This window comes from Crinia signifera, chromosome 11 (assembly GCF_055691185.1).
Source record: "Crinia signifera chromosome 11, ASM5569118v1, whole genome shotgun sequence".
Taxonomy (NCBI): domain Eukaryota; kingdom Metazoa; phylum Chordata; class Amphibia; order Anura; family Myobatrachidae; genus Crinia; species Crinia signifera.
In genome coordinates this window covers 74144202-74160357 of record NC_139227.1, presented here as the reverse complement: position 1 = coordinate 74160357, position 16156 = coordinate 74144202, and the positions used below count along the sequence as shown (strand labels likewise).

Below are 16156 nucleotides of genomic sequence, written 5' to 3'. Positions count from 1 at the left end.
GGGCTGCGATGATAGGTCGCCCGGGTGGCGTCTCCAAATTTTTGTGCACTTTCGGTAGTGCGTAGAGCAATGGCATGATGGGAAATTCTACTTGTAGTGCTTCCATTGTTCTTTTATCAATCGTCTTCTTCTGGACGCCTTCCTGCAGTATATTGTCTATTTCCTTCTTATACCTGGGAGTGGGATCAATGGGTAATTTTTCATAGACATGCGTATCCGCCAATTGGCTGTGTAGCTCTTTTTTATATTTGTCCATATCTTGGACAACGATTGCCCCTCCCTTGTCAGCCATACGTATCGTTATATTTTCATTGGATTTTAAAGATTTGATAGCCGCCAACTCTGCTTTGGAGAGATTGTCGTCATAGATGAAGCTAAAACCAATCACAACATGAAGAAAAACCTCTCCAAAGCAGAGTTGGCGGCTATCAAATCTTTAAAATCCAATGAAAATATAACGATACGTATGGCTGACAAGGGAGGGGCAATCGTTGTCCAAGATATGGACAAATATAAAAAAGAGCTACACAGCCAATTGGCGGATACGCATGTCTATGAAAAATTACCCATTGATCCCACTCCCAGGTATAAGAAGGAAATAGACAATATACTGCAGGAAGGCGTCCAGAAGAAGACGATTGATAAAAGAACAATGGAAGCACTACAAGTAGAATTTCCCATCATGCCATTGCTCTACGCACTACCGAAAGTGCACAAAAATTTGGAGACGCCACCCGGGCGACCTATCATCGCAGCCTGTGAGTCGTTATTCAGCAATATAGCCAAATACCTCGATTATTGGCTACAACCTGTGGTTGTCAATCAAAACACCTTCTTGAAGGACACAACTGATCTTCTGATCAAATTAGAGAAGATGATGCCTCTTAAAAGCAAGTACCTAATGTGTTGTATAGACGTGGTATCACTCTACAAAAATATACCACATGACAAGGGTCTCCTTGCTGTCAGGAATTTACTGTCCGACAATGAACACTACAAGGGCCCTGACATTTCTTTCTTTTTGGAGCTACTGGCGCAGACTCTGAAGAAGAATTTTTTCTTTTTTGATGGCATCTATTACAGACAAATCCTGGGTTGTGCCATGGGAAGCAATGTGGCACCGGCCTTCGCCAACTCTTACATGTTTGAGGTGGAGAGACAACTCTTCTTGGAAAACCCCAGATTGACGGCAGATACTGGCTTATTCTGCCGTTATATCGACGACATCTTGCTTATGTGGGCTGGAGATGAAAGTGAATTCCATAAAATTATGGAGGAGATCAACATGAAAGATCCCACGATTAAATTCACTTATTCCTGCAGTTACACGGAAATACATTATCTTGATGTCTTGATCCAACAAAAAGAAGACAGTTTCTGTACTTCAACATATTACAAGCCTACAGATAAAAATACATTTTTACATGCCTCTTCCTTCCATCCTGTTGCCATGAAGTATAATTTACCTTATTCACAATTCCTGAGAATCAGAAGAATCACAAGTGATGAACTGCTGGCCTCTGCCCAGATGGATGATCTTCTGATTAAATTTCTTCAACGCGGCTACAGGAAAAAAGATCTGGAACTAGCAAAACAGAAAGCACTGTCCATCACCAGAGCATCCTGCCTGATCCCCAAAATTAGAAACAAAAACGAAGAGATTCTCCCTTTTGTCACCCACTACACCACTTCAAGTGCAATCATCTCGAAAACGGCTAAACGTCTGTGGCCCATCATACAAAATGACCCCAACTTAAAACCTCTACAGAAGACCAGGCTACTCCATTGCCAAAAGCGGGGAAAAAATCTTAAAGATCTATTAGTGAAAAATGATGTGTCCACCACTGGCCAAGTGACCAGGAGTCACTTCCTCACAAAAAAACCGGGTTCATATAGATGTATAGGGTGTGCGACTTGTAGCCACTTAGAGATTGGTCCAGACATCACCCATCCCTATTCTGGTAAAAGATTGCCAATTAGGCATGTGCTCAGTTGCCATGATAAATTTGTGGTCTATGTTATTAAATGCCCCTGTGGACTCGCCTATGTCGGCAAGACGACATGCTGTTTCCGAGAAAGAGCTGGCCAACACAGGTCAGCCATTAGATTGATACTTGCAGGCAGAGATGTTGACCAACCAGTGGCCAAACATTACAAAGCAGCTGGCCACTCTCTGGCCCAACTTAGATATAAATTAGTAGATCATGTACCCCCTCTCAAACGTGGTGGAGACAGAGCTCGTTTATTACTACAAAAGGAGGTCCAATGGATCAAAAAGATGGACACTCTTGCCCCTAGGGGATTGAACGAAAATTGCAGTCTAAACTGCTTTCTGTAGCAGCTGGCAACTTGAATCAGGGAGAAGTTGGACTGGACTGTTATACACTAGTGCAGCATATGTAGTAGCCAGCACCTTGTTGATTGACAATCAGTGCGCATTTTTATCCAGTAGATGCAGCGAATTGTGCCGTTTCATGCTTTATTTTTCACTTTAATAATATTCTTTCTTAGATTAGCCTGTTTTTCTTTACAGGCACTTACATTGTCCTTAGATGTGTTTTTAGTTGTTAATCATATTTCTCTACCACCAGAGGTCCCCCTGTGAGAGCGCCAGCAAGTTGGAAGCCACCGCTGACGGGTAAACACTAAAGCCGATGCGTTGCTAGGCAGCGGGGAAGCTTTGGAGACCACGTGACCTCAGCAAGCTGGATCGCGTTGGTTCTCTGACTCTACTCCGTCGGCCTGACGCGCTGACGCATGACGCTGTCAAGCCAGACACGGAAGTGCGCTCCAGCCCCCTGACGCCCGCCGGAAGGACCAGGTGTCGGGATGCCTTCTCACTGATGTGGTAAAGTATAAATACCGCTCTTATTGTTTACACTGTACACCCTGATGAAAAATGTCACAATACATTTGAAACGTTGGTTTATCCGTTGGACCTAGTGTCGTTATTTCTGGGAGTGCCACCCACCTGTTTGCTGCTTTATCTATATATATATATATATATCTATATATATATATATATATCTATATATATATATATATAGATATATTTATATATATATATATAGATATATATAGATATATATCTATATCTATATATATATATATATATATATATATAGATGATGATGATGATAAATATACATATATATTTATACATTTTTTGCTTTAGTTCACTTTCAGGATCCTGGATAATGGACTTTTGGATATTACGAGATGCTATTACAGACAGCATGTACATGGAGGTACTGGGGATTGCCTGTTTTTTTGTGCTACAAACAGGGGCAAACGCAGGATTTTCAGAAGGGGGTTTCCAGGGGGACGGAGCAAAGCCGGGTCAGTTAAAGAATTATAGATAGACCAAATGTATATAAATAATAATAAACATATATAGTGGAGTGGGCTTATTATTCATAGTTTTCTGGTGGGAGGACAGCTTGCTTGACTGCAGATATCTCCAGTTCCCGAAAATAGATTTCTTAGCTTTTAATGGAGATCAGAGTTCAGGAGGCAGAGCAATCTGCCAAGGAGTATATAAAACTACATACCAGGTGTGTGGAGCTGGAGCAGTAACCAGCTGATGGATGGCTGATATCTCTGGTTCTGAGCACAGCAGACACAAGCTACTAGTGTCCATCAAAGGAGGAGGGTCCCAGCTTTTGGGATATACCCTCAGAAAAACTCTACGTCAGAATGAAACCTGAAATATCTGACTGGGAAGAGCAATTAACAGGCTTGGATGGGGATCACTGCTTTGAAGTCAGATATCTCCGGTTCCCAAGGGCCGATTTTTAACATTCTTGTACCCTTGAAAACAGGGGACCCTCAGCTTTCAGCCTAGGGCCCTTTCTGGGTAGTCAGAAACCCCCCTGCGTGAGCTAAAGAGTATTTCCCTAATGTATAACAAGATTTTATTGCATGTCCTGGTATATTACTATTATTGTTGTTGTTGTGTGGTGATTTCCTGTGTATGTAATATCAGGAATAATGTAATCCCCAGAAAAGCTACTGACCTCCACAGTAAGTTTTTCCACCTCCTCGGCCTTCCCATTAATCCTGGCCACTTTCTTCAGGTCTTTTATTGCTTGCTCATATTTGCTGCTAAGAATAAGCCAGCGGCTGGACTCAGGGAGGAACCTGGAAGACACAATCAAAGACATCATCACTAACAATTAGGTTGATGGTAAGGTTTGGATTCAAATACATATGGTTTGTCTCAAATTCATGATGATTTTGATTGGTTGACTTTACTGTACTAAGGGCTGATTCAGACCTGATTGCTCATGTGTAGAGTTGCAGATGACCGCGAGCAGATAGCCGCCGCCCAGACATAAAGAAAAGCCACCTCATGCAAGTCTTGGAGTGAATTGTGAAATATCACTAACCGCTATCCATACGCAATTCACGAACCATCAAATGATTTTTTCAGCCTGTACAAGTGTGCATAACTCTGACCCATCAACAACTCTCCGACTGAGACAAGCTCATCGATGATGCTGCTCACATCACAGACCATCCCTAAAAATGTCTGGGCATGGTGTGTTTTTTCTTACACTCCCAAAAAACGTCTGTTTTTAGTTTGGCTCGCACATGCGCACTTTGAACCATATGCATGCGCAGTCACATAGTAAAGGAACGGATTGTGAATTCACACAACAGGGATCAACTCTGAATCAAGCCCTTAATGAAGTTGCTTTGATGAAATGCGTTAGTTGGTCTTCCACATGTGTTCTGTTTCCTGCCCATTAGGTGAAATGTCTCTATGGAAACTGTGATTATAGACAAAGATGAGGCTATGGAAAGTTGAAGGTTATATTTTTCCTCACATGCTCCGGCCTTGGTGCTAGCACAGGATTTTGTGACTAGCTGAACTCATATTCTCAAAGCTTGGGAGCAGAATGGATAGTTTCATGTGCCCGGATTATCTGGCATCCCCAATTTTCCACAGACAGCTCAAGCACAATCACTTCCATAACCAATTTTTGACATCCTGATCTTCACAAACAGCTCAAGTACAATCACTTCCAGCCAGGGTTGGGTTGGTCCAAAGGGGTACAGGGGAAACCCCCATGGGCCCCACTGCCTAGGGGCACAATTCTTACTCTAGGAATCAGGCTCCAGGCTGTGCACTTGAATTGTACACTATACATATGTTCAGGGCCTGTGTTTTTTTTTTTAGATAAATGTTTTGTGCATGGGAGTGGGGTAGTGTTGCAGCTTTACCTATCTGCCAATGAGACAATGATTAATGGTGTTGAGCATCGGGAGCCAAGGGACACTGATAAGTGTGCACTGCATTACTGGGAGTTGACTAAGTCACATGAGACATTGCACAAGAGGTCAGAGGCTGAGAGGCTTGTGCTGAGCTCTGATTGATGGAGCTCATTACATGCTTCTCAGGCCCATGGTGGATAGCAGCAGCAGCAGCCTTGTCATAGGAGGGTTTTTAATTAGAGGCCTCTGGGCAGCTTGCCACATCCTCTGGAGGCTGATCACACCCCAGTGGGCTACTACCAGGGCATTCACCCGGTGAGCCCTTCGTGTCCCAGTCTGACACTGCTTCCATCACATTGCAGGCATAGGGGCTGTAGGTGTAGGCATCCGCATGTAAATTGACTGTAGTTGCAGGCCCCCAAATGCAAAGTGGCTGTAGGTGTGGACACCTACATGCAAAAGTGGCTGTAGGTGTGGGCACCCGCAAGCATAAGTGGCTGTAGGTGGGGGCACCTGCATGAAAAAGTGGCTTTAGGTGTGGGCACCCGCATGCAAAAGTGGCTGTAGGTGTGGGCACCTGCAGAAACCAGATTTATTACCCTATGCTAATAGAAGAACTGTTCAACTAATTTGTTCGGGTTCGTGCATGTGCAATCAAAAAGTCATGCAGTCCCACAATACTCCCATGACACTTCTATGACACTCTCATGACACTTCTATGACACTCCCATGACACTACTAAAAATCAGGACATAAGTCTGTCCAGTACTCAGTAGCACTGATATTTATAAACAGTTCTGAAAATTATGAATCCTATGTTGTGACATCAGATTAGATTATCATTGACAGCATAGTATATCACTGAAATCAATTACAAATGTTCTTAAATGCTGCGCGCTCTGATTTAACTAACTAGCGTTATTAGTTGTGCAGAGTTTATACAGTCATTTATAATGATCTAATAATATACAGAATATCATTGTTAATATTAATTTTACTTTGATATTTCAGAGCAATGCTGTAATATGAATATTATTGAGAAAGATATGCAATACCATGTATATAAAAAGTAGATGAAGAAGGGAATAGCTGAAACCAACTGCAGCATGCGCCAGTCCTGGATTAGATAAGCCAGTCCCACCAAGACTAGTTGACCAATCGTGTAACAGTATCCTGTGACAGTATTGGTGAAGGCACGACATTGTGTGGGGATCCATTCCACAACTACAGAAAAAACATCATTTTAAAGAGCAATTAAAGAATTGAGCCTTTTTTTTTAGAAAGTAACATGTACTGTATAAAAGCTAAAATGACAATAGTGCCCACTCAAATGGGATTGGGTGGAGGTCTATTGAAAGAGATCAAAATATGATACGAGGGAGAGAAATTTAGGTGTGGAGGGGTCAGCAGGACATTAATAGGAATATTAAAATCAATTAAGATGAGGGATGAAAATAAGGGAATCTAAAGAAAAAGTGTAGAAGCCAGATGGCACAGTGATCTTTGAGTATGGAGATTGGACCAGGTTTGGCATAGATAACTCCAAGAGGGTAATCATGGTGAAGTAGGCTTGCTCATTGAGAGGGAAGCTTGCATACTAAAGTGAAGCTTGATTACTTAAGTGAGTTGGAAACTGAAGCAGGTGAGTTAGAATACTGAAAAAGGTGAGTTTGAACACAGTCTAAATTTTCATATTCTGTTTTATTGTAATATATTCATCTTCTTTCTATCCTATTGTAACCTGTTGCTCAATTTTGACATTTAATTCATTTTATCTATATTTTTCCAACATTGTATTTCATTTTACTCATTCACTATTATTTTCTCTTATCTTTGCCACACATTTATTGCACTCTGTTTCCCTCTTCACGCCTGCTCACATTTGCCTCACTTCTGACCTTCTCTGTTCCCTTCATCCTCTCACTTGTTGTTTTTTCATACTTAATTGGATTACTCAATCAACCTGATTTTACCCACTTGTCTCCTCTCTGACAGTAGTTCCTTGCCTGTTACCTTCTCTCTCACTCTGTTTTCTACCACATCCTCGCAAATCTACTACAGACGCTGTCTGTCCTCCCAAATCCCTCTGTCTGCTTTCACTAACCTACCCTCTCACCTTCGGTTCCTCATGGCTGTTAATCTCTCAACTTCACTTTCTCCAACTGCTCCTCCCCCCTCCCATCCCATACCTATCCTGACCACTCGCCCCCGCACCCCCACCCTCCCAATGACCCCCCCTCGCTTCTGCAATCCCAAAAACCTTATCCACATAAATACACAACCCACCCCCCCTCTTTACTGTGCACTATGGAACGCCAGATCCATCTGTAACAAACTCCCTGCCATCCATGACCTATTCATCTCTAGAGCATTCCACCTCCTTGCTATCACCGAGACCTGGCTCTCCACCTCTGATTCTGTCTCTCCAGCTGCTCTCTCCCACGGTGGCCTCTCTTTCTCTCACACTCCCAGGCCTGACGGTCGCCAAGGTGGCGGTGTGGGTTTTCTCCTCTCAGCCTCATGCACCCACAGTGTCATTCACCCTGAACCCTCTCTCCTTTTCTCCTCCTTTGAGTCTCACTCTATCCGTCTATACTACCCCTACCACCTCCATGTCGCTGCAATCTGCCGCCCCCCTGGTCCTATCTCCCAATTTCTTGACAACTTCGCCGCCTGGCTTCCACACTTCCTCTCCTCTGACCTGCCATCTGTCATTCTTGGTGACTTTAACATCCCCTTGGATAACCCCACTGATCCTGGCACCTCCAAACTCCTCTCTCTCTGCTCCTCTCTTGGCCTATCTCAGTGGACTACCTCTCCCACCCACATCCAAGGACACTCCCTCGATCTAGTCTTCTCTCGCTCTTGTTCCCTTACTGACTACACTATCTCGGTTTTCCTCTTTCTGACCATCACCTCATCTCCTTCTCCCTCACTGCTTCCCCCTCTCCCACCCCCCCTCCCAAGCGCATTGTCTCACGGCATAACGTCAACACACTTGATCTTGCTGCCTTTTCAAACACGCTGTGTCCTCTTCTCGCCCCAATCGCCCTCATGTCCTGCCCGAACCTCGCTGCCTCCCTCTATAATGACACCCTATCTTCGGCATTGGACTCTGCCTGCCCTCCCTCCTCTATCCCCCTTCGATGCTCCAACCCCCAACCGTGGCACTCGCCTATCACCCGATTCCTTAAAAAGTGCTCTCGCACTGCTGAGCGCTTCTGGAAGAAATCACGCTCCCTTGCGGATTATCTCCATTTCAAATTCATTCTTTCCTCCTTCAGCTCTGCCCTTGCTCTGGCCAAGGAATCCTACTTTAAGTCCCTCATCCTTTCCCAATCATCCAATCCCCGCAGGCTCTTCGCCACCTTCAACTCCTTGCTCTCCCCCCTCCTCCAGCTCTTCCGTCCTCCATCGTAGCCGCTGATTTTGCTACCTACTTTTCAACCAAAATCTCCTCTCTCAGGACTGCCATCACTGCTGCCATGACCTCACCCTCTCCCTCCTCCCCTCCTACATCTCCACTCCCCTCCTTCCAACCCCTGTCCTCATTTTACCCCACCACTGCTGCTGAAGTCCACTCTATCCTTCAATCTGCTTCTCCCTCCACCTGCCCGCTCGATCCTATCCCCTCCAATATTATCTGTCGTCTCAGTCCGTCAGTCTGCTCTCACCTGGCTCACCTTTTTAATCTTTCCCTATCCTCTGGGATCTTCCCTTCCTCCTTCAAACACACTCTTGTCTCCCCAATTCTCAAAAAAACAAATCTGGACCCCAACTCTCCATCCAACTACAGGCCCATCTCCCTCCTCCCTTTTGCCTCCAAACTCCTAGAACGTCTGACCTATAATCGTCTCCTAAGCCACCTTACTGCTAACTCCATTCTAGACCCCCTCCAATCCGTATTCCGCCCTTTACATTCCACTGAAACTGCCCTGACCAAAGTCACTTACGATCTACTATCGGCTAAATCCAAAGGCCTCTTCTCTTTCCTCATCCAGCTTGATCTGTTGGCTGCCTTTGACACTGTTGACCACCCTCTCCTGCTCAACACCCTCCGCTCCTTTGGCATCACTGGCACGGTCTTCTCCTGGTTCACCTCATACCTCTCCGATCGCTCCTTCTCCGTCTCCACTCCAAGCTCCTCCTCTCCTACTACCCCACAGCCAGTCGGTGTTCCCCAAGGGTCAGTCCTTGGCCCTCTCCTCTTCTCCCTCTACACCACCTCTCTGGGCACCCTCATCAGCTCCTATGGTTTTCATTACCACCTTTATGCTGATGATACCCTAATCTATCTCTCCTCCCCCGACTTATCCCCATCACTCCTGTCCAAGGTCTCCGAATGCCTCACGGCCATCTCAGCCTGGATGACCCAACGCTTCCTGAAACTAAACATGGCTAAAACTGAACTTCTAATCTTCCATCCCCCGAACATCCCCTTTTCTCCCACTATCTCCATCAGCATTGGTGAAACCGAGATCACGTCCACCGACCAAACGCGCTGCCTCGGTGTCATCATTGACTCCTCCCTCTCTTTCACCCCCCACATTCGTGCTCTCTCACAGTCTTGCCGCTTTCACCTACGCAACATCTCACGCATCAGACCATTCCTCTCCACTGACGCGACCAAAATTCTCATTCACTCTCTTGTCATCTCCCGCCTTGACTACTGCAACATCCTTCTCTCTGGGCTACCTCTCACCCGCCTCGCACCTCTCCAATCCATTCTTAACGCTGCTGCTAGGCTCATCTTCCTCTCCCGCCGCTCTACCTCCGCCTCCCCCCTCTGTCTAGCTCTTCACTGGCTCCCCATTCCTTTCCGAGTTCTCTTTAAACTCCTCTCCACCACCTACAAGGCTCTCTCCTCCTCCACAGCTCCCTACCTCTCTTCACTGATCTCTATCCACACTCCCTCCCGTCCTCTTCGCTCCATCGCTGACCGCCGACTGACCTCTCACCTAATCAACTCCTCCCACTCCCGTGTCCAAGATTTCTCTCGCGCTGCCCCCCTGCACTGGAACAACCTCCCGCCACCCATCAGGCTATCTGATTCCCTTACCTCCTTCAAGCGCTCCCTCAAAACCCACTTTTTTTGACTAGCCTATCCCTCCTCCTAACCTCTTTTGATCCTCCTATCCTGCCTCCGTTCCCCTCCGTTCCTACTTATCCTATTGTATTTCGTTCATCCACCCACCTATTTTTAGTATGTTAACTCTTATGAGCAGGGCCCTCCTTCCTCACGTACTCACCCTACCTCATTACCTCACCTCTGCTCCTGTCCTGTTCTTCCCTTCCTCTACTTTATCTTCAGTCTCCTTGACAATTTTGACACCTACTTCTGAACTGATGCTGATTTTAGTTCTACCAGCTATACCTCTATTTATACTGTATCTTTCAACACACCCTGTACGTTACCTTGTAATTTGTTTTTTTTTGTTTGCTATGTACGGCGCTGCGGACACTTTGCGGCGCCTTATAAATAAACGTACTACTACATAGCATGTACTTCAAAGCAAGAGAATGCCAGGGATAGTTCTGGGAGGAACAACAGGGAGCAGGGAGAATAGAATGAGCCAATTTGCTGACTCCTAGAGGGTATTAGGCCAGTGGTTCCCAACCCTGGTCCTCAAGTACCCCCAACAGTGCACGTTTTCCCAGGTCTCCACACTGAATCACAGGTGACATAATTAGCTCTGTTAAAATGTGTCTGAATAATGAGTGCACCTGCAGGGTGACCTGGAAACCGTGCACTGTTAGGGGTACTTGAGGACCAGGGTTGGGAACCACTGTATATTAGGGAATCAGGAGCCACCAGGGGAGAGGGCATTGAGAGTTGTGGTGCCAGATGGAAAGGTATATGGTTTAGTCATGGGAGTATGAGAAGAAAGGGTTATGTCTGGGAGGCAGTTTTTTACAGACAGACCTGGTGTTCCAGAGGGCACAGGAGAGATGGACAAGGTGGAGGTGGAATATGTAAATGAGATGATCAGAGCTTCAGTTAGATGTATCTGAAGCAGGATGATGATAATGAGAGCGTTCTTTTCATATAAAAGTAGGAGGGATTTTATACTTACTAAGGGAGTTGGAGTTGAGTACAATGCCAGAAAGAGCGACCCCGGTCAGGAAACGGAACACGCAGTACACAATGTAGTTAGGAGCAAATGCTGCACATAGTCCAGAGACAAACATCTGAAGGTTGGACCAGATATTCAATGGTTTGCGTCCAAATCTGTGGGTACGAGTAAGGAAAATATTTGTTAGAGTGCTGGCATTTAAACTGATCATAATTTCCATGTATAAGAGGATGTAAGATTTGCAATGATGCATACTGCCATATATATTTATATACCGTTTCTTATATAGTGCAGCAAATTTATTTAGTAAATAGTATTGCTGAGAAATGGAGCCCACAATCTGAAACACATTTGAAGTTATGGTACAAACAAGATGGAGGCCAACACTTACAGAGAGGTCTAAGGCTTTGCTTAGAACAAAACCCTTGTTGGCTGTTTTACAATAAACTTAAAAAATATAGAGCAGAAGCCATTCAAGCTGTGAAATCGCCCTCAGAGACTCATTTATAAAGATGTTTTTATTGTGAATGTCATTCTACACCAGTGTCACGTCAGGATGTTGTATTTGTAGCTGGCGAGCACCTGAATAGATGTTGTTTACAGGGCTTATCCACAAATCATTTGTCAGTAATAGATAAGCCCATAGCTGTGACTGAGGTTAGATCGGTGATCAAATCTCTCAGAGTTATTATGTCCCCTGGGTCAGTAGATTTGCTGGGGAAATTATTAAGAATCCAAACTGAATGTGTTACATGTCTCACTGAAATGCTTGATGGGATTTTACAATAGATGATCATGATTGCACTCACTTTCAAGTTGGTAAGCTTAACCTAGCAAATATCCAATTAAGTGTGTTAGATAAAAGCCTTATCTACAATGGTTGCAGGTGTGCTGCTTTTGGCTTGGCTTACATGTTGACCATCAGATTAAAAATGTCCACATTTTTTTAAATGTATTTATTCCCGTAGATGGTCTGTAGATGCAATATACAGAAATTAACTTATTTATATATAAAGAGCAAAAGAAGAGGGCACTCACCAATCGTTGAATGAAATTTGAAGAAAAAAACGATTTATTAATGCTTACATGACAGGGCTAACGTTTCGGTCTTACACAGACCTTTGTCAAAGCCAAGCAATATAGAGAGCAGGTCCTTCCACCATGAACACCCAATTCATACTGGCCACCATAGCAGTATATATACCTGTTACACATCACATGGTACATCAAACAGCCAATCACAGTCACATGGTATCAAACTAACATTATAACAAACTACATGGCTACTAGGCATGTTGTATGGCAACTTGGCATAGCGTTATATCAATCAGGGTCATTCACTAGGAAAAAAGGGGGACAAAGATGCTGAAAACAGGGTAAATAAAAAACAAACTCAGCGACAACCGGAAGTAGCGTGCGTTCCACGCTGTTGGAACGCACGCCAGATCCCGGAAATGCCCATTAAAGTAATGTCTGCATGTCAGTGATAAAAGTAGGTTACTACAACACAATCAGGTAGCGCAAACAGCGCCTTACATGACAAGCTAACAAAGCAATGAGGGTAACTTACTATGTAAAAAACGTGAGAAAGGGTTGAAAGAAGAGGTTAAATCAGTGTTCAACCTCGCGAAAACGGAAGTAGCGTGCGTTCCACGCTGTTGGAACGCATGCTGGATACCGGAAGTGCCGGTATCGCAGTGTCAGCACATCAATGATGACCTCCCACAGCTGGAGGAAAAAAGGGGGCCGGATAATCTATCATGTTAAGCAGCGCAAACGGCGCATAGAAAACTGTATAAACAGTGCATATATGCCTGCACTGTGTCATCCTATTATAGGCACAAAAAGAAAAAATAAGCATAATCACTGGCAACTCACTGCAGGAACATTGACAATGGGCAATCAACTCAAATAATAATAGAGAGTTGATACATACATCCCTCTGATGAACAAACGCTGCCAAGTCACTATGACAACCAATACAAACAAGATATATAATAAAGGTTTAAAACTGCTATATAGGTGGTCAGGTAAACCTCATAGTATGCAAAAACAGATTATTCAAAATTACAGACAAGACAAACATATAACATGTATATATAAGTAAAAAAGGCAGAAGTCGACAATGTCGACCATAGCCCTCCACTCAAAAAGAATGGGTAAAATGTAACATAGGATGCCTTATCAGTATCCTATCTGACACTCAAACAACTCAATCTCAAAGCGCCTGTAATATTGTTCCACCTAGGTGGCACAATAATTCTCTAAAGTATCCTATCTGACTCTACCAAAATCAGCTTAGGTTCACAAAAAAACATTCAAGGAGTTGTACTCATTCAATCCCTTCGGGGTAACCGTCCCCAACGTAGCAATCCATTTTGCCTCTCGCTGCTTTAGTTTTCGTTCCCGATCGCCTCCTCTCGGGAGTGGGGGTATATGGTCGATGACCATACATTTGAGACTTGAGATGGAATGTCCCATACGAAGAAAGTGTAGGGCCACTGGCTTATCACTTTTATTTGTATCGAGCGCTTGTCGAATTGAGTGGCGATGGTTCGCCATGCGCTCTTTAAAACTGCGTATCGTCATTCCGACGTACATTTGACCACACGGGCAGGTCAATGTGTAGATCACATGGTTAGATGTACAAGTCAGCCTGTGACGTATCTGTATCGACTTGCCACTATGCGGGTGGGAGAATGTCGAACCAGAGGACATTGACCTGCAGGTCGTGCAGTCCGCACATCGAAAGCAGCCCTTACGGCCAGGGGTAAGCCAGCTTGATGCTCCCTTAGCTGGTTGTAGGGTCGGTCTCATGAGAAGTTGTTTTAGGTTAGGACCCCTACGATACGACAGCATAGGAGGTTTTTTGCTGATGTTCTGGAATTTGGCATCGGACGTAATCACAGGCCAATGTTTTCTGACCACCTTTTCGAGGCGGTGGGAATCGGTGTTAAAGGTGGATGTATAGATCATACGATCCTGATCAAATACACGCTTTGTATCCGTGGCCTCGAACCTTGCTCTAGCTTTAATCAGACAACGTTGGATGGTATAAGGTGAGTACCCTCTTTCCAAAAAACGCTGTCCCATATCAGTCAGCTGTTCTTCCGCTAAAATATCAGAGCTGTTATTCCTCATAACCCTGAGGAACTGAGAGATCGGAAGGCTCTCTTTGAGGGAGGGCGGGTGGTGACTTGTGGCGTAGAGGACAGTGTTCCGGTCGGTCTCTTTCCGAAAGAGGGTGGAACTCAACGTATGGCCTTGCTTGTAAACGGTGACACACAAGGAAGTTCATTTTTTCACTATCGATGTTGTATGTGAAATTTATCGGATTGTCAAGCTGATTAAGAGACTGTACCATCTCAAAAAATTCTGCCTTGGTGCCATCCCACAATAGAAACACATCGTCTATAAAGTGTTTATAGAACCATATTTTGGAGCCAAAGCGTGGTAACAAGATAGTACTCTGGTACTGACCCATATATATGTTGGCATATGCGGGTGCCAGTAATATAGTAATATTAAATACTTCCAAAATACTGTATATGCATGCCAAATGGCCTTTGATAGAGAACTAGGGGCCTAATTCAGTACCGCTCGCTGAGAAGCGGTCGTTTGCTGCTTAGCGAGTGGCTTAAATATGCCCGCCACCCGGCCGAATGCTCGACCCCCCCAGCTGAATCCCCTTAGTACTATAGGGGGGGGGGGGGGGGAATGTATGCAAACATATCACCTCTCATGCAGCCAAAAAATCATTTGATGGTCACCTACGTCATCTACAACCTTCATAAAACTCTTAATGACACCTTCATTTTCATAAGTCCAACCTCGTAGTACCCATTTATTTTTCTAATGCTTTGAGGTCAGCAGCATGGTCGCATTTGCCCAAATGGTCACAACCTCATTTGCTCTAATAATAGCTTGATGCAGGACAGCGTTTCAACCACTTTTGCGCATGTGCACTGTATATTATACATACTGTATTTGCTGGCGTATAAGACGTTTCCCCTGAAAAACATGCCTCCAAGTGGGAGGGTCGTCTTATACGCCGGTTGCACTTATATAACAAACACTATATTTTGAGTGGAAATGTTGGGGGGTCGTCTTATACGCCCAGTCGTCTTATATGCCGGCAAATACAGTACCTCCCAACTGTCCCACTTTTTGCGGGACCTTCCCATTTTTGGGGGATGTTCCCATGTCCCACCCAGGGCCGACAGTGTCCCACAGCGTGGGGCAGTTTGGAGTCCCCCTTCTCACCCGTGAATAGTTGTCAGAGAGGCTGTCACCCATGAATAGTTGCCAGAGGGGCTGGGGGAATGCCCAGCAGCTCACAGAGCCGCTGGCTATGCCCCCACAGTGGCGAAAACGGAGGCATGGCCTCATGAAAGTGACGTGAGTATAGGTCACGCCCCCTTGCCGCTAGGCCACATACACAAATCGCCGGGCGGCCGCCTTCGGCACACACAGTGGCCGCTTCTTGTGCAGCCAGAGTTGGGAGGTATGTATTATATACTGTAAGTGGCGGACTATATAAGTTAAAAAAATCCAGGGATCGACAAATGCATGTTGATACAGAGTGGCATGCAAACAGTTCTGCAACCAGTAATCTTCCTTTAAATGTGCATGCAAATTCTATTTACAAGCTTATTTCACTGGCTATGTGAACGGTATCCTCGCTGGGTTTAGGGCTCCAGTGACTATAATCTAGTGATTTATTCCAACTGCTTTGTGTAACAAATGTGTGTAGACCAGTGCTTCCCAAATGTTTTTGACTCAGGAACCTAGAGTATCAGAATTTGTTTCACAGCACCCCTAGACCTAAAGTATCTTACAGAAAAATGGCAGCCACCAGCACTGGT

At 44.8% G+C, this 16156-nt stretch overlaps 1 protein-coding gene across 1 annotated transcript in view; it reads right to left on the bottom strand.

The window, feature by feature from the left end:
- The window catches only part of LOC146045788 (solute carrier family 22 member 6-B-like), a 37167-nt gene that overhangs the window by 10984 nt on the left and 10027 nt on the right, over positions 1–16156 (bottom strand). Inside the window, exons 3-5 of the mRNA XM_083164846.1 lie at positions 11292–11446; positions 6273–6441; positions 4017–4140 (exon numbers count right to left, since the gene is read on the bottom strand). Of these exons, the coding sequence (XP_083020972.1) occupies positions 4017–4140; positions 6273–6441; positions 11292–11446 (448 nt within the window). The remainder of the gene's footprint in view (positions 1–4016; positions 4141–6272; positions 6442–11291; positions 11447–16156) is intronic.